Source organism: Chelmon rostratus, chromosome 17, assembly GCF_017976325.1.
Source record: "Chelmon rostratus isolate fCheRos1 chromosome 17, fCheRos1.pri, whole genome shotgun sequence".
Taxonomy (NCBI): domain Eukaryota; kingdom Metazoa; phylum Chordata; class Actinopteri; order Chaetodontiformes; family Chaetodontidae; genus Chelmon; species Chelmon rostratus.
In genome coordinates, this window is record NC_055674.1 from 9,586,857 (window position 1) to 9,611,051 (window position 24,195).

Genomic DNA, 24,195 nt, shown 5'->3' on the forward strand with positions numbered 1-24,195 from the left:
CTTTTTTTTTTCCACTCCTCTCCGAATATAACATTAGGCTTGGCTGCCCCTGCTGCCTGTCACCACGTGACATGTCCTCAAAGCCCTCAAAAATACAGTAAGTGGTGGCTCGTCTGATGCCAGCCTGCGTGTAGAAGAGGGGACGACGAGGAGGAAGGAGCGAGGGGAGGGCGGCTAGGAACAGATGATGGCATCCTGGCGTCTGATTGCGCGTGATTCCCCCCGGTTCTAATCAGCCGGTGCCGCTTTGAAATTACCCCTTTGCATGTCATTACCGTGTTGGCGTGTGTGTTTGCGTGTGTGCAACTGAACAGAATGGGTGGAGGTGAATATCCCATATTATCCCATATACGAATCAGCAATCTGTTTCATATACGCTGACCTTGTTACAGTCGCTGCTTCCACGCCGAGGAGGAATTCATCGGGTTTGAAACCATTGTAATCCACTTAATAATGTTTTCTGTTATCTGCGGCCTTTATTGTCGCGCTCCCGACTTCTCTGTATTCTTCCCGTCTCGCAGCACAAATGAGTGTCGGATAGATTTGATTCATTTCGTAGGAGACAGTTCTCTGCCCCCCTTTAATTGTCTGCTTTAATTTTTGCCCCCAGTGCTGATAATGAATTCATTCAGTCTTCGTGTAGGCACTCGCAAAACGGACAACTTCACCGGAAAGGAAAAGATTACGCCTCAGCTGTGACACGTCTCTTATTTTATTATTACTTTAATTGAAAGATGATACAGAGTGATTGAATGGGAAGGGGGATACACCGAGTGTGATTAAATACCTTTTATTTCATAACTCTTAAAATATTCCATCCCCTCTTTCTGTCTTCCTCTCTGTCTCTCTTTCTCTTCACGTCATACAACTTCAGTGCCTCCTGGCCCCGTTTCCCAATTAGCTGCCACAATTAGGGTGACAATGTAGTACAAGAGAACTGGGATGACAAATTTAGCAACGATGGGAAGAAATGAAGGAAGAAACTACCTCACTGTTTTTTTTCTCTCCACTTCCCCCTTAGCTGCGTGTAATTTATGTCTTTTATATAATCGGTATATCCATGGTAATTCTTTATGTGCAGTTCTTCAGTAACTGCATGTATTTTCTGTGTGTTTATTAAGTGCCAGTGGGTCAGCGTGTGTGTGTGTGTGTGTGTGTGTGTGTGTGTGTGTGTGTGTGTGTGTGTGTGTGTGTGTGTGTGTGTGTGTGTGTGTGTGTGTGTGTGTGTGTGTGTGTGTGTGTGTGTGTGTGTGTGTGTGTGTGTGTGTGTGTAAGAAAGGCCTGTGTCAGCTACCTTTGGCCTCTTTCAGTGGGAGAGTGTGCCGTAATGATGCTGCGCTGGGCTTTGCTTCGTTATGTAATCCTCCCACCAGCTCGAAACACCACCACTCTTTTTATTATAAAGCCTCATACTAATGTAGGCGCGTGCGCAAAGGTGATTCGCACACGTTCACGTGCCCCCCCCCCCCCCCCCCCAATCAATGAGACGCACTTTAGTTCAGAATCGGGCGGAGCTAAGGAATGAGGCCCCCGAGGGACGTGTTAGGCTTTTATCTTCCCCGAGGCAGCGAGAGGGGGGATACCTTTTCATGCGAGCGCTGTCTGTGTCTGTGTGTGTGTGTTTGAAAATGGGATTCTCCCCCAATTACTCTGCTATCTCGTATCTAGTCTATTAGACGCTATTAAACGCTAGTTGCTGTTGGAGTAGTTCACAGAGCTCATTCTACCGTCTCTTTGAGGTAGCGTTGGAATAAGTTTATGTAAAACAATAAGCTGACATGACGCCCTCTGCACAAAGCAATCAGCAGTGTATTCAGCCTGTAGAGCCTTGAAATGCCCCCCCCCCCCCCAGGACCAGCTGTTTTGTCTTTAAAAGAAGCTTCTCTGCAGAATCTCGCCGTGTTCCTGAGAGCTGCTGAGCCGATGCACGGTGGACTTGCTGCAATCCTTTTGGCTCGAGGGCGAGAGCCAGCTAACGCCGGCAGAGGAATTCAATAAGAAGATAATGACCTCTGAGTTCAGACAGGCAGTTGCCACGGGGACCTGAGGAACACCCTAACGCTCTGTTGATGCTCACCTCGACCGAGGCCAGAGTTTGAGGCGATGTTGAAATATGTGATGCAGAGGTTGGCATCCTCCGAAAATGCAGCAAACTATCGAGAGTGAGAGCTCCAACTGCTACTCGATTAGGTGATCAAGATGAAAGTAATCTGCAACTATTTTGATAATTGATTATTGGTGTTAGTAATTTTTCAAGCTAAAGGCTGAACACTTCTTTGTTGTATATGAAATTTAACCCAATATCGCTCCTGTTGGACTGTTGGTCAAATAAAACAAGCTATTGAAATGGGTCGCTTTCGGCTGTGGGAAATTTTTCATCATCTATTTATTTCTTTTCTTAATTAGTCTATTAATCAAGCAATAAATTGGCAGATTAATTGGTTAGGAAAATAATCATTTGCTGCAGCCATAGATGCAAAAACGACTCTAAAACGAATTTCGGCTAATTCTCATGTTGATTGTAACCAATTTAGGTTCATTAGAAACTATTTAAAATAGATTAAGCTGCATCTTTTTCTTTAACAGCTTTCTTTTGTAATCCAGTCCAGTTTCTGCTGTCCCGGCTTTAGCTGCGCGCACAGCCACGGAGAGGCGTAGTAAAATAGTTACTGCTGGTAATGAAAGTATCAGTGGTTTACGTCTGACTCATTGATATTTTTACTGTAGGTGGGTTATACTGCACTCAAGCCACTTGAACTATGACTCCTGACAGGATACACAGCAAGACACACACACACACACACACACACACACACACACACACACACACACACCGCCCTATCCAAAGCTTGGCTCTCATTAAAAACAAAAGACAGACAGCAAGATGAAGGCAAAAGCCAAAAAAGCTGAAGTATGACTGATGATGAGAGGCTTGTGATTTTTCAGGATGAGCTGCCGAGGTTGTTTCAGGTTGACGCTGGTGGCACCCTGCCATATTATTCTGCCACAGTGTGGATCCAGGCTAGAAGTAGATTATTAAGTGTTCTCCTGCAGTATTGATGGCTTGTGTTTGGGACTGCTGCTGCAGCAGTGTTGTGGTTGTCTCTCTGTCCCCTGGCTCTTCCTGACTAGCTGACTGGGGACCGGCTAATTGGAGGAAGCCCTGGAGGAGCACAGGAGGAGGAAGGACAGGAGGGAGAGAAGCAGAGGAAACAATGGTGGTGGGAGATGTCAGGCATCGTGCTTTCTCTGCATTTGCGCCGACTCTGCCTGTGGTGCAGGATGGTACTGTATCTCCACAGCAGAGCTGCGTTGTTTTGAAGAAAAAGAGATGTTAAGGCAGTAGTTTTAAGTCTAGATGCTGATGAATTACGGCCAGCAGCATCGTGCATTATGTCCGTCTGCAGGATCGACACTGCTCCGTTCTCTAGCAGCCCCGATTAGCCTTTGTGTCCATCATCTTCAGCTCTAGGCTAACTCTATGCATCCCTGTCAAGGCAAATTTCACAGTCACTTTGTTTTCATCTCCCACTCCCCCGCCGCCTCTCCCGCCTCATCCACCTGCACTGTAAGAGGGCAGGACGTGGGTGGAGGAGCCCATTCCTGCCCTCATTAACATTCAAGACAATCACAGGGGATCGCCAAAGATTCCGTCAATGGCTGTTTACCAGATTTTGTGCAGCCGGTGCAGGTTTGCATGTGTCAGAGGGAGAAAGAGAGGCAGAAAGTGCATGAGAGAGTGAATAGAGCAAGGCAGAAGTCTTTCTCCTCTGCCCTTGACCCCGCTCTGCTGATAAATGAAACCTCCACCCCCTCCACCTCCCATCCATCTCTTGTTTTCTCTTTCAGACCATCATGGAGCAGTTCAACCCCTGCTTACGGAACTTTGTTGCCATGGGGAAGAACTATGAGAAGGCCCTTGCCAGTAAGTCCTTTTTTTTCTCATTTATTTTCTCTGTGTTCTTCGCTGCAGGTTTAGGCACACAGCCAAGCCAGCACTCTCTCTGTCTCTTTCTCTTTCTTCTCTCCCTCGTCACGTATACATATCTATCTACCTATCTTTCATTTTTTTATCTTACTAAAAGAGGACGATGTTTATCCTCTCGCCAAATGGGCAGGACTTATCGTGTGGTGCGCAGCCTCTGGCGTGGCTTGCATATTGTAGGGGACCTGCATTCAGAGAAACACAAAAAGCCTCTAATCCGATGAAGAGGTAAGGGGAGCTCACTGTCAGCAGTGAAATTCACACAGGGAAACATGGGGATATATGTTTGGAACTCTTTTTGTGATTTTTCATTTGCCCAATTGCTCGGCTTGCTCACCACTTCCCAAAAACCTTTCCCCAAAACGTCTCTCACCCTTTACACAAAGCCGAACCCTCTCAATCCAGCTAATCGAGAAATTAGTGGGGCTTCTTCCCTCTCCCCAAGCCTGTGCCTCTTTCCCCTGACACGCACGATAACTAATCCTGGCCTTGGTGTAGGTAGGAGACAGACTGGTAGGGACTCACTGAGCCATTAAAGACCCACTTTGCAGGATTGGCTCAACCCAAGGGACTAAGAGGCTGTGATGTGCGGGGGCAGGGGATGGGAGGACACACTTCCACCCATATGGTGCAATCACGGAAATTATTCAACACCAGAAATGCCAAAAGGGCTCCACGGGTAGGCCCGCTAGATCTGGACGTGGGTACGTTCCAGGTTTTCTAACACAGCAGTCAGCCGCTAAATCTCACAGCGTTTGATAGGTGTAAAAGCAACAGATGCACACAACTGAGTGACTCCGACTGCCTACCAAACACAGCCTGGAACTTGTTATACAAGTCCCCTGACAGCATGATGAGGACGGTGTAGGTGCAGGAAATGATTGTCGTCCTGATTAAGAAATGTGTGGTCCTTCCTCCTCTTCTCCAGAGTGAAGGATGAGTGATGGCTCAGTAGCTCTGAGATGAGCCCCTCCCCTACCGATTGTCTCCCAGCCTCGCAATCAGAAATCCGGTAATCCTCTCCGTCTGTCTCTGTGAGCCCCCTCACCACACATTTCATTAGACAGAAGTAAAGTATCCACATAGATCCAGCTTATCTACTCAGCCACCCTTCAGCTACACACACACACACACACGCGCATGACCGAAGCAACAGCATCGGCGAGAAGAAAGTGTCTGTTGCTTGGAGATCGCTTTGAAAATCTGCCGTAGCGCCCACCATCCTACTCATTCACACACACACGCACACACACACACACACACACACACATACACCAAGGCAGGCAGGAGGTCTGTTTGGCATAATGAAGAGAAATCAGCCGTGATGCTCGGGAGGGGCTCCGCTCTCAGCGCTCAGGTGTTCCCCCAGCCAGAGAGGAAGGAGGAAACGCATGCCACCTTCTGCCTTTGACTCAGCTGTAATTGGGATTAGCATTAGCATATGTCCCGCATCCTCGGAGCAGAGCTGCGAGGCTTCCAGCCCGGGAGACTTCCTCTATCGCGAGGCTGCATCTGTCTGCTGGAATTAGCCTGGCCCTGCCAGGCTATTGTTGTAAATGTGTCTTTCACCTGGCAGCTGTCTGCAGGCACAGGGCCCATCTGTCACCTGGACCGCTGTTGAGCTCACCTCCAAAAGCGGCGGCCATTATTCGCTGGAGATGGTGCTGATTGGCAGGCCGCGTGGCAGCCGGGCAGAAATCACCGGGAGCTGGATCTGCCCCGCGTGACCTTTGTTGGCCGGCACAGCAGCAGTTGGAATAATAGGGACTGAGGGAGGATATTGATCTGCAACCAGGAGCACTCTTGATCTCTATTCAGTCAGTGAGAGAGAGAGAGGAGGAGCTCTGGCTGCTGATTGGGATTAACCTCACAGATTGTTTTTGTGTACGCTCCAGATGTAAAGCAGAGGTCAAGAATTCTGCCTGTGCATCACACAGCAGGTCTGCGCATGCATGACATCTGGTTTTTGCGACCCTTGAACTCTCCCGAGTGAAAAACAGGTCATCAGGTGGCCCCATTAGATCATGAAGTCAATTAGAGTTACATCAGTCATCAATTCTAGAGCGAAAGACTCCTTTCGCTTACCCCCTCCCCCGAAGACTCGAGCTGCAGCGTCAGCCGCAGTGCAGCACACCTGAAGCTGGTCGACATCCACTGTTGCAGAGGGTCACCTCAGTCTTGTCTACACAGGTATATGAGCCATAATTCACCCGCTAATCACAGAACCCCCCAGGTCACCGTGTCGCCCCGCTGTCTAGTGTTCAGACATATTGACAAAAGAGATGAAATGGAAAGGAGGAAGGGAAAGGCCAGTGGTGGTTAACAGCATGTGATTAACAGCATGTGCCCGACAGTGTGATATTTGTATTTCCTTGACTGGCAAATATTGAATCTTGCTGGCCCGTCTGGTGACAGATCAAAACGAGTCCAGGAATGAAAAGCGCCCCAAAATTGACTCCGATCACCAGACAGCTGCAAAAATAAGCATGAAGTCTTATTGACCCGCTGCAATGTGTGCTACGTATCACAGATGCAGCAACAGACAAACTGTTAAAAACACGGAGAAAAAGCAAATGGAGCGTTTCCAGTTGTTATCTGGAGAAACTGACGAGTTCAGTGCTACATTTAATTCAGGCTTCACTGAATTTGGAGTGTGTGTGTGGGGGGGGAATATCCTTAATGCCAAAAAAAAAGGCTTCTAAATATTAAACTTAATGCTCACATGCACCAGCTTCTCATTATCACACGGGGCCAGAAACAAAACACAAAGGACGACACCTTTTGTGCTCGTGTGGCTTTCCCATCAAGCGCAGATGATCTGTCGGAAAATAATTTCCCCCTTCGCAATCAAGCGCGCCGAATGCCAACACGCTGCTGATGGGGAGTAATTGCGTAGCAACATCGCCGCGGCCTTGTTTTCGGATGGCGAGAAGCTGTGATCGGCGACTTGAGAGGCAGCTGAGTAAAAGCAGAGCTACGGTAGAAGGAGAGAGAGCGCAGATGCTTCGGCGTCACTGGCCAGACCGCTGACGGGTTTGCTTACACAAAGCTGAGCTGTGCTGTCTTTTCCGAAGTGGAGACGCAGGCTCTCACTGTAACCTGTGGAACGTGACAAAGGACATTTACTAAAGTACAGATTCCAGCGACTTTTACTTTACTTGGGTATTTCCATTTTATGCAGCTTTATATTTGTACGCCACTGCATCTCAGAGGTGAATGTTACACTTTGTCCTCCACAACATTTGCCTGGCAGCATTAGTTGCTACTATTTTATACACTTCCTGTCCAGTGAAAACCATGTATCTGCAAATTTTTCTGATAAACTGGAGGAATAATGTTCCTTTTTGGGTTGAAAAAAAATGCTCCTACTTCTTAAACTAAATAAACTATTAAAAAAAAACATCTTGGATTAGCTGGAGAATGTCACAAAGCTGTAAACAGGCTCCTTTTTTTTAACTATAATGTAAAGTTGATTTTTTTAGAGATACGTGGCTCTCACAGGACAGCAACACTACAAGCATGATGATGTTTTAGAATATGATGCATTGCTTTAGATTAAACTACCCAACTGTATGTAAAGTAGTTAAAATTGCCTCAAACTTAAACATCTACAGCAGCACAATGCAACATGCACATGAATGCAGCAGTAATATCAACCCAGAAACATCGTAAATGAAGGTAAAACACTGACAGGGACCATTTCACTGCACTATGGGTAGTTTTTCTTGTCATACTTCATACTTTACTTTGTATTTCATACAAATACAATTTGATAATACTTTAAGTGTGTGTTTTTTTCACTCAGTTGTTGGTTGTTTTATGTGTAATTTCACATGTTTTCTGATCTCATGCTTCAGTTTTTGGCTTTATTGATACAGTTCGATTTTTAAATTAGTATTGTTGTGTCATAGCGAACCTGAGGAAGACTAGCGGCCACTTTGTGGAAGCTAATTGTGATCCATTAAAGAATGAAGTGTTTTCACAGTTTTGTATTGATACTTTTACCTAAGTAAAGGATCTGAATACTTAACTTTATAACCATCCTGTTTTTTCTTTATTCTTTTTACCTCCTAGATGTGACATTTGCTGCCAAAGGCTACTTTGATGCTCTGGTCAGAATGGGTGAACTGGCCAGTGAGAGTCAAGGATCCAAAGATTTGGGTAAGTGACTGACATGCACCTGAAGACCTCCGTTATTTTCTTTGTATATTTTATGCCATTTTCTCTCTTTCTTTCCTGCCTTCGGCCCTCACGGCCACACTGGCCTCGCACAGGCAGCGTCGGCTCTTGATGCACTCACATGCGCGCGCGCATCATCCCAACATCAGCTTCCTGTGCAGGGGAAGCGTTGAGCGAGACGTGTGGGCCGACACAGGAGGTGTTTTTTAATTAGAATTTTTACTGAATCACTTCAGTTCTAAAGCAGTTTGTCGTTAGGCTGTGTCCTGGAGGAAATCACTTTTTCAATTTGTAGGCTTCCTTTTTGTGAGAGGCATGTCATCAGAGATAGAAATAGGAACGGTAATGAATGCAGTACCGTCAGCACGGCGAGGTGGGAGCTGATCATCATTTATTCACGACAGTATAGACGGTGGTAACATGTTTTCATCCGAGCTGAGGATTGATTCTGGAAAAGGCTTTTTATTTGACTGGTAGGAGTTTGCCAAGTATTTCCAGCGTCGTATTGATTCTGTGTGCAGTCAGTGGACCGCATGTCAGAAACGTTGCACCTTATGTGATGTGTGCATGTCATGTCAATTACCTGTGTCTGCCTGTGTGTGTGTGTGTGTGTGTGTGTGTGTGTGTGTGTGTGTGAGGAGGTCAACTGGAGAACCAACACCTGGTCCTCTCACCGCGAGTAGTTTCCCAGGTGATCTGTCTCGCAGAGCGCCTGTATCTGCCGTCGCCGGCCCATGGGGAAATCAGCTCCTGTTTGAAGAGGTTCCCTTTGCACTGATTGTGCTTTCGACGGCTTGATCCGCGCCGAAGTAGCTGTTGATTTGACGGGGCCTTTGTTGCACTGGAGCTGAGATCCAGTTTGGGTTTCCTCCAGCCCAGCCAACAGGGACTGACATGAAAGTGCTCTCAGGATGTTTTATTCAGTACGCGGCCCCACCCCCCCCCCCCCCCTCTCTCTCTCTCTCTCTCTTTCTATCTCGCGGCTTCTGTGAGGTTTCCCATTGATTCCAGAGTTTACAGCAGCTCCTCCGTGTTGAATTGAGCCTCGCTTACAGTAGCGGGCTCCTCATCCTCAGCTGAACTTGTCATGGAACAAAAAAAAAAAACAGTAGAGAGTGATCTGACTGATGGCTTGTTGGCACATTTTAAAGAATGCTTATTGTCAGACGCTTTTAAATGTGCATTTGCATTCCGGTGTGTGCTGATAGGTAGGGATGGGCGATATGGCCTAAAATAATATCAGAGTATTTCAGGGTATGTCGTTTGTCAGCTTGGTTAAAAGCTCACTGTCGCTGTTGAGCTCTCCTTGCAGCAATTTTGGCTCTCCTCGTACTCAACCGGTTGTTTCTTGAATCGCCCTGCCCCACCTTTTCTTATCTCCTTGCACTTCTTACATATCACTGTGGTTTGTTGTACATCTGATCTCTTGTAACCAAACCACTTCCACTCTAATGGAGTCGCTCCTCCACCGTGGATTCGGCAGCGATGCTACTTTCTCTTTCAGCCGCGCTTGCTGTGCTTAACAGCAGTGATAACATATGCATTACTCTGAATGACATGATATGGCACACCCCTGCTGGTAGGTGAGTCGACTCTGCCTTGCCAAGGATGGAAATCGTGCATATCTAGCGTATGTGTGTGTGTGTGTGTGTGCAAGCGTATCAGCTTCCTCACCTCTTTTGTCACAAGCATGCGTGACAGAAGTGAAAAGTGGAGTGAAAACTCTGCCCGGAGGTAGATCTGGATATTTGAGATGACTCATTCTCCTGGTCATCTGCTCGACGAAGGCAGACACAAACAGACTGAGCCTGAGTGTCTCTGTGCAGCTGTGAGGTTGTGATGTAGCTAAAGATATTAGCCCCTGTTGTTCATTGTCTCCAGCGCAATGCAAGACAAGAGATAAGATAATCCTTTATTAATCCCACAGCGGGAAATTTGCACTGTTACAGCAGCAAAGGGGAGAGTGTGCTAGAAAGAGGCACCAGTTAGAGTAAAAAGTACTAAAAATGCAGCAGTTACACTCCGCTGCGCTTCCCAAGGGAAGGATTGGTGTTTTTCCAGCCACCTGCTTGCCACTTTTTGCAGTCTCCACCCATGAGGACGCTGCTGGTGCGCTGACCTCCTGTCAAACGAAGTGCAGGGTTGAGCTCGGAGTTTCCTGTTCATCTGGTGGTGGAGCACAGAAATATCCCTAGATCCGGAGGAAAAGGGAGTACTGGAGGTCACAGCCTGTGTGCTAAGCTTAGTCGGAGATGGAAATCTTACCTTAATTCAAGAGCTTTGTGATTGATCTCGTCTTGATCTTTAAGAGATGTTTTCATGCAAATAAAGAGAGCAAATAAGTATTTTTTTTCCCACAGGAACTTTGTATCTTAATAGCTGTTTTCACCCACTTCTAATCTGTGTATTGATGGAGATTTTATTAAGGCTTAAGCTTTATTTAGGGTCTCTCCGGTTTCTCTGATTCAGCTGTGATGACTCCACCCAGGCTCCGCTACGTTGTCCATTATTTTCCTCACTCGCCTCAGTCACGTGATCGCTGATTGGCCGATCGTCCTAACAGCGGACGCGTGCACCTGCTGCTTTCTATGGGCTGTCTGTGTGTGCGTGTGCTCACACTTTCATGCGCGAGCATAAGTTTGGTCTCTCTTTGCAGCACTTTAAAGCCCGTTAATTCCACAGAGGCTCAGGGAGAGGCGGGCTGCGAGTGGTCCCACCTACACACCTAAGAGTCGGCAGCTGCTCTCCATCGCTTTCTTCCTTCCTCCCTCCCTCCACCCTTTTTTTTTTTGCCCTCCTGTATTTCACACACACACACACACACACATATAAACAGTATGCTTAAAACACGGGTTGAAATTACCTTGTGAAATAATGCCCCTCTGTCGCTGTTTTTATTATCTACAAATCAACATGCTCTGCAGCGTATGTTCCCACAGGAATGTGTGTGTGTGTGTGTGTGTGTGTGTGTGTGTGTGTGTGTGTGTGTGTGTGTGTGTGTGTGTGTGTGTGTGTGTGTGTGTTCATGCCTTTTTTTCTACTTGGTTGTATGCTTTTTCTATGCATAAATCTCCTGTCATTTCTACGTGTTTATACAGTACGAGTGCTCTTTTAATCCACTTGTGTATATCTCCGCCTAAAGAGACAGTCTCTCTCGCTCGCCAGCCCCACTACTCCCACACACTCCCTCCCACGTACCCTCCTCTGGTTGGGCTAATCATCGCCTGTCACTTTGCCACCCACGCACACGTGCGTGCGCACACACACACACACACACACACACACACACACACACACACACACACACACACACCTGCCCTCCCTCCCTCCCTCCTGCTTTTTCCCCTCTCTTCCTCTGTTTCTGCCATCCTCCTCTTCTTTTACCCTCTTCATTAAGTTACATTTGTAGCTTTCCAAGCCTTCTAGGGAAATACAGGAAACATGGAGTTCGTGGGGCTGGAGATATTTATGACGATCTTAACCAGCCAGCTCTGCTCCATTGTGTTTATATTCCTCTGAACTAAGAGGCTTGTTATTTACGTCCAGACCCGAAGCCAAATGGGCAAATTAGAGGTTTTAACTCCTAAAATTCCTGCCATTTTGATGCCCCTTTATCTTTGTTGTAACAAAATTCCAACCAAACAGCCGAATTTGCCTTTTTACAGAAAGTCAGGCTGTGTTTTACAGCTGTAGGTTGTAGAGATCACTTTATAGTTATGTATTTGAATGAATGGGTGGCTCGTCCTAACACCTCTGCTGCATCAGGTGACGAGCTAATGTTACTCAGGGCCAGTTACGTGTCACAAAGTCATCCGGGGGGCTCATCTTTATTCACATTTTCCTGCACACTAAAAAACACTGACTTAATATAATTCTGGGTTTACTGTATAGCAATGAGTAGAAGACCACCCAAGTTGAGTTGTTTTGATCCAGTAACTGTAATATAAAACACCCGATTGGTACCGATGTTGAATTGGTGCTACGCAGGGGTTGCTTCACTGTGTTCATTTACTCTTCTATGGTTTTGAATTCCACCATATTAGTTTCATATATTTCAAGCTTTTATAATGTTTAATATCTGTCAGGATGTAATATTGTGTGAAATCCTAATAAAGCATTTGTCCAACCCCCCAGAATCCCCTTGTTTTCATCCCAATAAGGGTCACTGTAAGTGATAATATCAATAGAAATGATATTTTTTTAGTGCTTCTCAAATGGTTTGCTTTTGTGATCTGTTTTGCTCGGCTCACTAGCTCCCTCAGTCCCAGAGAAGGACCATAGCTGCTAAGTGACGGGGCAGCGTGGCGTGCAGTGGTTCAGCTGGACGGTGCATTTTAGGTGCGCCACCCACTGGAGTCCAAAGCGGGGCCTGTTTTGATTACTGTGAATTCTGAATTTGAGTAGTGATCAGCCTGATCGTCTGTGTTCAAAGGATGTTTTGCAGAGACAAGACCAACAGAAGTTAGTTCAAAAGACCCAGTTTTATGCATCTGTTGTCCCACTTGAATCTAATGCACTGACAGAACAGTAAAGAGGTTATCTGCACCGTAGTACTGAAGGAAACAGGTTTCTGGCAGTGGGCCTGTTTACGACTCGCCAGTGTGGTCAGCCTGTGCTCTTCGTGTCCTCAGGTGAAGTGGAGTCTGTGCTTGGCTGGGCGTGTTCCACTATGCTGTCCTACATGGATAATGTTTCACTGTTGGAAGTTTTTGAGGATTAGTGTGAAAGTCAGAGCACAAACTGAGCACTAGCCTGATTCTTGCATGTATAGAGCAGACAAAATGAGCCGTATCTCATACTTGCTGTGGCTTCCCTCCATCCTGCCCCTCCCCCTTGTTAACGATTCAGAATGAGGTCCCTCTCGAGCCATTCGGCAGTTTTCGAGAAACCCGAACAGAAATGTAAAGTGCTTACAGTTCAGCCTCCCCAGCCAGAGGAAATCAAATATCTTTCTCCCCTCCTATCGACTTCTGTAACCTTGCTGATTGCCGGGTTTTAATAACACGCATGTGTGATTCAGCACAAATACATGCCTTTTGGGAAATTACATGCATGAGAAGGAAAAAAATGGGGGTTATTGTAAACTGTAAACACTGGATCACTTAGGTTGCTGCTGGGGAGAGAGCCCATGGAAAAAAAAAAACAACAACAACAAAAAAAAACACCTCCCAGTAATTACCTGAGGAGAAAAAGGTTCACAGAGGGAAAATGAGGCTGCAGACTGATGCAGCATAATTGTCTTTTTTAGGTTAATGGATCGGGGACATGAGCATTACATTTTCTGCCGGTAAATGGATGGCCGTCTGAAAGGCTAAATGACATGCCTGTTGACAAGAGCAGAGGTTAGCAGTGGCGGACGAAGTGTTAACTCTGGCATGCTGTGTTTGAATGAGCGCCCACGAGTGCACGTACTGTATCCACGCAGCTCTCTCTCTCTCCCTGTTTCCCCTCTCTGTCTCTCTGCCTTCAGTCTGGCCTACCTCTCTCCTCCTCCAGCACCTGTCCCTGTTTAAATGAGAGCAGAGGAGCTCTTTTCTTAGCTCTGTGCCACCATCCCAGGGGTCCCTGCCTGCCTTCTCCTGCTCTATTTCTGAGATGCGCACTGCATGATGGGAAGCCGCTGCCCCCCACACTCCGCATCTACACGCACTCGCATTGCCCTTCATTTGTTCGCGGCGGCGACACGTGCCGAAGGTGAGCTCGGACGCAGCTGGGATGGACGTGGCCGAAGCTGCACTGGCAGCGCTCTCTTATCCCTGTTGAATAAGCACACACACACACACTTACACTCCAGCACACGCTCGTGAGAATCAGCGATGCGTTTACTGTACGTTCTGCGCCGGCGAGGCTCGCACGCAACCATGCAAAGCAGCACAGTCAGTGCCATGCTAATGTGACGGTGTGGTCAAACCGGTACGCCCACATTTTGGGAGATATGGTGCTGCATGTTTTTAGGCGTGCAGGTTTTAGATCTTGTCCGTCATGTGATCATGACGAATGAGGCATCATCACTGGTAGCATCAGCAGTGTTTGTTATTTTTCCTCCTTCCAATCCTGCGACCTCTTATCCTCTTTGAAATGAGTTAAGATATTAAGTATGTGTCTGCCACTGCCCCCCCCCCCCCCACACTTGTGCATATTCAGACTTGATTAGTGTGTTTGGAGACTTGCACTGACCCTGGTTTCTTAGGGTGAACTGGATGGATCAAATAACATACACACACACTGCCAAAGAGCTCAGTTTGGGTTTTCACTCCGCCCCTCCTTGAATCTCCATACCTCAACAGGTAGCTGCATGACTCTTCACTTTTTTCCTATCGCCTCAAGTGCAAAAGGCTCTGCTACACAGCTTTGGAGAGGTGTCGTCAAGGCCTAAACGGCAGCTTCTCTTCTGCCACACTGAAGTATCACTTGTTGTTGCCGCGCTCTCGAGGGATTTTCCCAATCACTCCACTTTTTTTTTGCCTCCCCAGCGTTCGCTCTCTGCCTAATTTGCCCCAGAACGAAATCTGTTTCTCTTTCATGTTGAGCGTTCTTCGCTTTGCACTTCATTTGATCTTTAGAAGACTTTGTCGCAAAGAGCGGGGAGACAAAAACACCCCAGATCTTTAAAGGATTCCACACCCAACTTGTCGCAAACATACACACTATAATCTGCGCGTCACAGAGTAACTGTTCCTGCTCTCAATCCTGCCGTCGTTTTTGCTCCTCTCGCCATTATTTGACTTTCTTTCTGTCTCTACATTTCACCAAAGTTTGTCAAAGCCATCAAAGTGCTTGGAATTTGTCACTTATTCTCTCAGCGACGAGGAAAAGCAGATATATTGGCAGAAGGGGGTTTTTGTGCTGCGGTAATCAAAGTTTCTCTCAGGGGACATACTTTTTTAAGAGAGTTTAAGTCCTATCTCACAATTGCTTTTGCAGCCTTGTGCAGGTTTCTGTTAAGGTATTAAACTTCTACGGTGCCATAAAATCCTGCTTCAATCAGGGGCGACAAAGTGAAGGATATATGACCAGCTTATATTTCACGATGGGTAACATGATAAATGAACCAGCCCGCCGAGACTTGTTCTGGACCAATCAGCAACTCTGCAGAGAGCAACATGCAGCAGGTTAAGACGTATCAGCCACGCGGCACAGTTATTATCTTATGCATACTAGAGCAGGGGTTCAAGGATTAGAGAGGTGACACACATAGGTTAGCTTTATGTTAGCTTTAGCCCAGTCTATAGCCAAAGTCATTATTGCTCAAAAGCTGCAATGAGACCTGATATGTTTTCATTGTAAAGGGTTATCAAGTTTAAACACCTAATTGTTTTGTTAGCATTCAAGAACTACAGCTCCCATGAGGCTTTGACAGCCATCCTGTGGTGAAGACTCATGGGATATGCTGTTGTTGAGCTCAAACTAAACTATTATTAAAATAACTATCATGCTGTCTTTGCTGAAATGGCAAGATGCGAGAATGCATGCTCAAGCCATGACAGAAACAGTATTTAATCTAAGGACCGGAAACCTCATCGTTATGTTTCAGCCTGTTTTTTTTTTTTTTTTTTTTGCTCTGTGTAAATTGTGTCGTGTGGTTGAGGCGAGTGGGGCGGCGGCGGCTTATAAAGGAGGCCAGGATTTTGGCTCACTGATAGCAGCTTTCGGATTTGCTGCATCTTATCCAGCAGACAATGCACGGCAACCTACCTGAGACCTTCTTACGATAAACGTCGGGATGCTTTGCAGCCGCGCCGCGGCCCACTTCTCTTTGGCGGTCTCGCACGCCTCCCGTTAGGCCCTCGTCATGGCCTAAATGCATGACACCATTGCTGGACAAACTTATATTAGGCTAGTAGGCTGAACAGCTGGGATGGCTGCGCTTCCAATTTTAGTATCCGTATCAATAGTTTTCTCCTGTGAGAGGCTTCCACCCAGTTCACAAAACCGCACTGTGTGTGTGTGTGTGTGTGAGAGACAGCATGGGCAGGATGAACTGTGAGCATAAGCTGCCCTCGCTCCCAGATTAACCGTGTTGTGGTTTCACAGGGAGCGTACTCACACATGTGCACACGAACGTACACACTCCCGCGGCCACCCAGGCTCTCGGCTATTATCTGCGTCTCGCACATTATCCCGCCGCCGCCCCATTGTACTTGCCCACTTGTTTGTTTCCCTTGTGACTTAGCATGCTAGGTAGGCAGTTATTAACATCACTGTACTGTTTAGTCACACACACACACACACACACACACACACACACACACACACATACTATACACAGGCTCCCCAGGTGGGACTCACTCCACTTTCTCCCTCCCCGGCCATGTGTAGATGCTGATGTAATGGTAGCTGGTAGTAAGGGTGGAGATCTTTTGAACAGTGTTTTGTAACACAACACTTTGCAGCCGCTGGCCCTCATCTTGCAACTTCTCCCATGGCAACGACCCTAGCATTATCCTGCTTCCATGACAACCCGTAGTGAATCCAGCTTGACCTTCAGCAGTGATTCAGTGTCTCTCCATCCACCTCCACTCCTCTCTCCCTCCCTCCATCTCTGTCTCTCTTGTTCTCTCTGCAACATTGCAAACTTCCACTTTTTTATATATATATATATATATATATTTTTTTTTTCAGCTCCGTAGCCCACATTCTGTTAGTCTGTTTTTCTTTTTCTCTACCTGTGTGGGTGTATCATCGCTTCTGTTACACAAGCAGTCAATACAGCTACACCAGCTGATGTCATACTTCAGGGGGACAGTCTGTTCACATGCACCCGAGTCCTGTGTCCATGCTTCCTCCTCTGACTCAGTGGTTTAAGCTGGCAGGCTTGTGGCTGCTTGTTGCCGAGCTGCAGGTGCAGATCAACCTGAGCTCACCTCCCTACAAAGGAACTATTGTTTTCCCTCAGCCAGGAAGGACGCAGGCAGGGTTGAGGCGAGCCTGGAAGTCTTGATACATTAATGACAAGTCTTTTAGGGTTTATCTACTGTGTGTTTGTGTGTGTGTCTTTGTGTCAAAGCGTACGCTCTCTGCGTGCTCGTGAGCCCGTCACTGTGGATATCGACCCGTCTGTCATGTCGCTCTCCGCCGGTATGCGGATATCCTCGTCAGGCTGGCAGCTCTTACACCAAGTCTCACAGGTTGTGTCATGCCTGCCAAATATTTTCTGTACGAAACAATAATGTTACACAACACATTCAGATTTTCCACATTATGCATCTTTATTGATTCTTGATTGAATTCTCTGCTGTTAGCTGCCCCCGAAGGTTGCAGCCCAATTTTCTGTTACTGTTGTTGTTGCGTGATATGATATCGAAGTTGCCATGGCAACTGTTTGCATCTCCAAAGTGTGAATTTTTTTTTTTCCCCCCCTCCCTATGCTTTGGCATCCTACATTGTGCAGTAATGAAACTGCAGATGACAAGATGAGCTCTCTCCCAGATTCATTCATTCTTTACCTTTCTGGCTTCTTGCAAGCACCCTGTCTTACAGCCAGTTTACTTGAAGCGTGTGAGACTGTCTGTCTGTGTGTGTGTGTGTGTTTGTGTGTGTGTGTGGCACAGTGATGGCTGCTCATTTGTTAATTGATCCAGCTAGTTGAAGCCGCCAGGGTTTCTAAGCCTTGAAGGGCTGTGATCAGGGATGAGTATCTGTAAGCTGCTTAGCAGGCCTGCTGGGAACTGACAGCATGCTTTGTCCTGCCTCTCCGCTCCTGTGAGGCACTAGACCAGCAGGCAGGTTGCACCGTGGGCAAGTGGCCTGGCTGCCTGGGGTGTGCTGGAGTTGTAGGTGTTTGCCAGTGTTTGTGCTGAATGTGGATTTTGTTGCACGCACTTACATGTTGTTGGTGATGAACAGATCATCAGTATGTTTGAAATAGAATTTTACCAATTAATAGGTCATTAGTTATATCAGTGTGCAGCATGTTGAGCTCACATTGCTCTCCAGGAATCTTTTACTGTTTGATTTCATTGTAACCCTTTACTCTAAGTCCCCATTGTTAGCATGAATAAGCTGCATAGAAGCGTTTAATATGTCGTTTATAATACACTATAAAAATACACTATAATGTAGCTGTAAGCAGGTGCAGTGTGTCAAGTGTCTGTTAATGTACTCCACCAGAAATGAATGACAGGGAACTTTCAGAGTCTTTTTATTTACACTACAATATAAAACACTCATATTACACTGAAGACTATGTGTAGTTGTTTTAGATAGTTTTGCATGTGTGTGTATATATATACTGTATATATATCTGTGTGTATACATAATACACTTTAGTTTTTCCATTTTTATTTCTCCCATTATATTTTATTCTTTATATTCTAATTTTAATGTCTGTTCATACATTTTCTCTCTGTGCAGCACAGATGGGGCTGCGATTGCGGTTCCTGTGCAATCCTGTTTGTATAATGACAAATAAAGACCCTGAACCCTTGAACTGGAACTCCTCCTATTGGATTGCATTCAGGAAATGGAGGTTGGCACATAAACAGATAATGAATGACAATATTGTCAAACACTTAATTTGTAATGATATAAAATATGTCTTTACAAAAGAAGTTATAACAATTAATGTACATTACACTTTACAATGTTGTTATATCCGCTTATAACCAACACTTATGCATATAGTGCTAGTGAATGCTACATTAAAGTGTTAATGACTTGTCTATAAAAATGGCAGTTGAGCTATTAAACTTATCAGCTCTTCATACATTTTGCAGTATATTAATAACATATTTATTCATTAATTCTGGAGCAGCTGAAGTAAAGTTGCACTTTACGTTTGTGCGCGCTGTCTGTTGAGGCGGAGACCGTTCAAAAACCCCTCGGCGACTTCGACTTAAGTTTGTACTGAAACCACTTCAGCATCACTTCTGATTTCACTGATGGAGCGCGTTGAGAGGGGCTGAGATGCGCTCTTACAGGTTAGCTCTGGAAAGAGGACGCAGCAGGGGAGTGCAGTGAATCTGAAGTGTTGCACTAAAGCATGCGGCTCCTACTCAGCCACAAATGTCCAGTGCTTGCTTTTGTATACGCTGTATTGATGTCTGCGCTAACACGGCGATGGATGAGAGTTTACCACAGTTCACTCTTGCTCTGTGCTCTTTTAATCGTGCTTGTTGTGTGCCAGAATTGAATAGGTGTTATGATTTGCTCTTTAAATTTCTTGATACCATTTATGAGCTGTCACAACATTCTTGATATTTTCATCAGCGGCCTCTTATTGGACCTCTCTGCTCACTTAAGTGTTCTCAATAAAATCAATATGCAGTTATTTAAATTTAATGCACTTTCCCGAATAGCTGCAGTCGATACGAACCGCTATGAATGCTGATTTTGCATGTTTTCACGAGGCAACAAGTAAATAACTCATGTAATATGTTGGAGCCTAAGCGGAGGGGCTTTGGACCTCCAGGGAAATGTGTGCGTGTCTCATTTTTCTGCACATGCAGCTCTCACACTGTCTCTCCACCAGGTCTCTGTATGTATATGTGTCCTTCGCTCAATGTAGCTCTTTGTGTTCCTTTTCCTGACAATGCACTGCATATTCAGAAGAGGCAGCCTGTAGGTATATGAAAATGAAACACTCTCACTAGCTGCATGATCCTCCTTATCTTGCCCTTTTGCTTATTTCCTTTTCTACTCCTTCTAACGTGGAGACTTTAACCTTTCTTTGAGGTGATTTATTTATTTTTTGTTCTAGAAATCACATTGCCTGATGTTAAGATTAATCAAAGAAAGAAAGGCAATATATTTTCATCTCCGCCAGACATCAGTACTTACACGCTTGAAGAACCAGAATTTAATTTGAAGCATTTTGTCTCCACCATTTTTCACACTCGTCATCACTTGTTTCATTTTCTCTGTTTTCTGTTGTCTTGTACCAAAAACAAACTTTCATCATGTTCTCCGTTGTCCCAGTTCCGAGTCACTCGTCCTGTGTGTTTGTGTGTCTTGTGTTCCTGCATGATGTTTGCACGCTGGGGTCTCTCTGTTTCTCTCTCTTGCCTCTGCCTTCCCTCTCTCCTCTCTGTTTTTTTTTTTTTTATCTCTATGCTCATGCTCGTTGAGTCTTCTTCATGTGTTCTCTCCCCGTCTCCCTCTTTCTCTCTGTGCAGGGGATGTGCTGTTCCAGATGGCTGAGGTCCACAGACAGATCCAAGTGCAGCTCGAGGAGATGGTTGGTATTCTAAGCTCAAAGGGTTCTTAGCTGGGCGCTTCAGCGCTACAGCACTCTCAACGAAACTCCGGCTCTGTGAAAGGTCTCGTAATGTTTCAACAATAGTTTAGACGCGACAGCGAGTCAGCGCAGCAGTGGTGCACGTCAGTTTGGCGGCGCCGCTCTGCTCCATGATGCTCCGCGGCATATTTGCCCGGCTGTGACGCAGATTTGTCCCTGTGGCCAGTACAAGGAATACATTATAATTAAATGAACATGAGCTCATATTGAACGGACAGACATGCTGAGCTCATATAAATCCAAACTGCCAGCACAGGTGGCTTGGGAAGCTGAGTGAGATAATTGAACAGTGTGGCATTCTGGGTAATAAGCGCCTGTATGGCGAGTTATCCTCAGTTAATATTAAGTCCATTAGTGTGTGTCTGGTACATAGAGGGGTGCTCACCAGGTGGATGCCCTGCAGCTTGAGCTGAGGTCCAGCTCAGCTGCCCATGAAGGAAAAGGCTCATAAGTCTACACTGTCCACATATACACTATATCATCCTTTATTTTAGAAATTTCAAATAAATAGTATCATTATATAGTTGCACATACGGAATATGCACAAAAAATATATTTCTAAGTTTCTGAGGGGAAAAAAAACCCCAAAACCCATTAAAATAAATTCAGAAAAACAATGGAAAAATGACCTTATTTAAGACGATTTGTCAGTCTATAGAAATGAATGAGAGCAGATCAGAGATTGATCTTTTTGTCCAGATTTGGTAGCTACTTCTCCAGGCAGGTCAGTTTACAATGTAGTGACTAAATATTGTGTCAGATAGCACTGCATCTGTGACCGTGGCAGTGATTTGCAAGCTGAGAGAGGCTTCGCGGGCCAGCACTGTGTTGGTGAAACATTTATTCTGCAACTGAGTAAATGAGGCCAACACATGTCACTTAATAACTTATTTGACTGTCGCGCTACAACTTCACGTGGAAGCCTCTACGTATCTCTGTGCGGCGTCTGTGAATGATTTTGCGACCATAATAACAATCGACAGCATCGTATTTCACTGTTTTTGTGCTTCCTCCCCAGTTGAAATCCTTCCACAACGAGCTGCTCTCCGAGCTGGAGAAGAAGGTGGAGCTGGACGCTCGTTATCTGACGGTGAGTACCTGATTGGCCCGTGCTCCACATCTTAGCTCGTTGTAGGGCTTCATTTTATGTTGCGTCGGATCCGGGAAGGCCCGATTTGACTGACGATGGAGGTGAAGTTGTGTCTTAACATCTGGATCAAAGTCTGTCTCTGAGACAATTAGAGGATGTGTCTGTGAAAGGGGATGCTTTGAAATAACATTTAATCTCTACTCACCCTTCAAGGGAAGACTGATTATAATAAACCCCCTCTTGAGTGTGCGTGTGTGTGCATGCGTGTGTGCATGCGTGTGTGTGTGTGAGTACTGTGGAGCTGGTTGTGTGATATCTTTAGAATGAGTGGGTTGCAGCCTGAGTGTAGAGCAGCACTGCTGTGCGTTGTTTTGGGGGATGGGATAACGTTGCCGTTATTGTATTGTACTATTGGAAGAGCTACGTTACGAGCTGCTTCGACTCATAGCCACTCGCCCGCTCGTTATGGCAGATAACAGCTTTTGTTTGTGAGTCATTTCGGCTGCTGTTCTTTGACCTGAACAGGGAGACTTCTCAGGAAAATCAGATGTTGTCATGTTGAGTTCAAAAGAAAACCTGCTCTGATTTAATCTCATGTAATCTCCGACTCCCTACACATCTGCAAAATGTGTTTTTGCTGTCTGAACTGATACGGAAAAAAAGATCTGGAAATGTTTCATGCTTCTCACAATAATTCAACTACACCAACCATTTCAGACACTTCTATCCAGGCGTATCCCCGAGGTTTTAACATCCATTACTTTTAATGAATTTCCCACAGATCTGCCGCAGTGATAATAGCAGTCATTTTGCTTCAGACTTTGTGAATTAATCATCTGAAATTTTGACTGAGTTCAAAAAAGACTCAGAGGAAAGCTCGCTGTTTTCCAAGACTGAAGTGTGTGTGCCGTTCCCAGCGGTGCGCCTCCCTCCCTCTCTCTCTGCCTCGCTTTCTCTTGTCTCACATAATGGCTTACTGGGGGGGTTTTTACACACAACACAACACTCCTCAGTCATTATGCAGAGGTCACAATTTGGGCATAGACGTGAGACACGAAAAAGAAAAAAGCCTGTAGATCTGTATTTCTGGCAGATGAGCTGTAAAGGACAATAGTCAGATTCTGCATGTGTACCAAAGTTCATCTGCTGTCCACCCTGTTCCCGATCAGATTTAATCTCACTTATTATCAGTGATTGATTAGTTAGTCAACAGCCCTTTGCTTTGTTAATGACGAGGAGCATTCCCGCTCAGTGAGGCGGATGCTTGGGATGTTATTTATTGTTATTTACCCCGTTTGACCCTGCAAACTGAAACGCCTGATCGTGTCCTCCCATCACTGCGCTGTGTGATCTGTGTGTTGGAGATTTTCCACTGGGGGGCTGCGGTTTCTGGGAGTTAAATCGCAGATATGAACAGCAGAGCAACGCAGATTGCTTGTTGTGCTTTGCCTCTGAGGAGGGAATGAAAGGATGATTCATTCATTGTTATTGGGTGAAGACAAGACCAGTGCAAAGGCATGTTGTGGTCCACTTTGTGTGGAAACCTGTTCAACAGATCAGCCTCTCAGAGAGACCCCTACCTTGAAAGGTTCATTGTAGGTAGTTTCGTTGTTTTGAGGTTTCCAGTCCGGCTCAGTCCTGCAGAACTTATACCACCCGTCTTTGCTATGAAATGCAGCGCTTCATGTGTCATGCTGCTGGTCTTCCTGACACCAACAGCTTCCTTTCAGCTGCTTTTCAGCCAAACGACACCTAGAGGGGCATCTCAGCGTCTTCCAGTATGCAAATGTGGGTGTTGAACCCTCATGCATGAGCTCTCCTCTGCCACTCTTTTCCCCGTAGAGAAACGGCATGAGCTTTGTCACACCAGACACAGTTACTATAGCAACAGAGCTGGAACAGCCCGGAAACAAAGTTGTTATTCTCAATAAATGAACGATTAAATAAGCAAATTAAAAGAATTAAATAAATAAATCCTGGCTGTAAAAGGACCAGGCCAGTCGCTTGTTCGGCAGATCTGCACATTAGTCTCTACTTCGCAGGCTGCCGCACATTTCTGTTATTCTCACGACACAAAGAAAACCCACTTGGATCTGCTTGAGATGGGTAATCACTTACAGTGCGTGTTTTAAGAGACACATGTTGCAAAATCAAACCGGGAAGACAAATAATAAGCAAACATCTGAAGGAATCGTCGTTTCTTTGATTAAAAAGATTGCTTTCAGATGTCAAAGCCTCCGTGAACACACCACACACAGGGGTTTCAAAACAATCCAAACAAAGATCACGTCTGCTGTGGCACACAGATAATGCAGCTTCAACAAAAAAAAAGACATTTTCTGAAACGTAACGCAAGTTTATTTTCATACTTTTCATACTGCAGTGAAATCCAGTGTTTTGTGAGGTAGGAATTAGTCTAAAAAGGCTCAGGAACGGGTTGGCAGCGGCGTCGGGTGTTCGCTCATGTGCGCCCCACCCTCTTTCACCCAGGCTCTTTGACTTCGTGGTCCTAATTTACTGTTTGTGCTCTGCCTGTTGACCCACGTAGGCCGCCCTGAAGAAATACCAGATGGAACACAAGAGCAAAGGGGAGAGTCTGGAGAAGTGCCAGGCCGAACTGAAGAAGCTGCGCAGGAAGAGCCAGGGCAGCAAGAACCCCTCCAAGTACGGCGAGAAGGAGATGCAGGTGAGCATTTTCCCACAAAG

The 24,195-nt window shown here is 45.8% G+C and overlaps 1 protein-coding gene across 1 annotated transcript in view; it reads left to right on the forward strand.

Moving 5' to 3' along the window:
• The window catches only part of baiap2a (BAR/IMD domain containing adaptor protein 2a), a 50,976-nt gene that overhangs the window by 9,754 nt on the left and 17,027 nt on the right, over positions 1-24,195 (forward strand). The window contains exons 2-6 of the mRNA XM_041956822.1: positions 3,850-3,925; positions 8,060-8,146; positions 20,278-20,339; positions 21,418-21,489; positions 24,038-24,175. Coding sequence (XP_041812756.1) covers positions 3,850-3,925; positions 8,060-8,146; positions 20,278-20,339; positions 21,418-21,489; positions 24,038-24,175 — 435 coding nt within the window. The remainder of the gene's footprint in view (positions 1-3,849; positions 3,926-8,059; positions 8,147-20,277; positions 20,340-21,417; positions 21,490-24,037; positions 24,176-24,195) is intronic.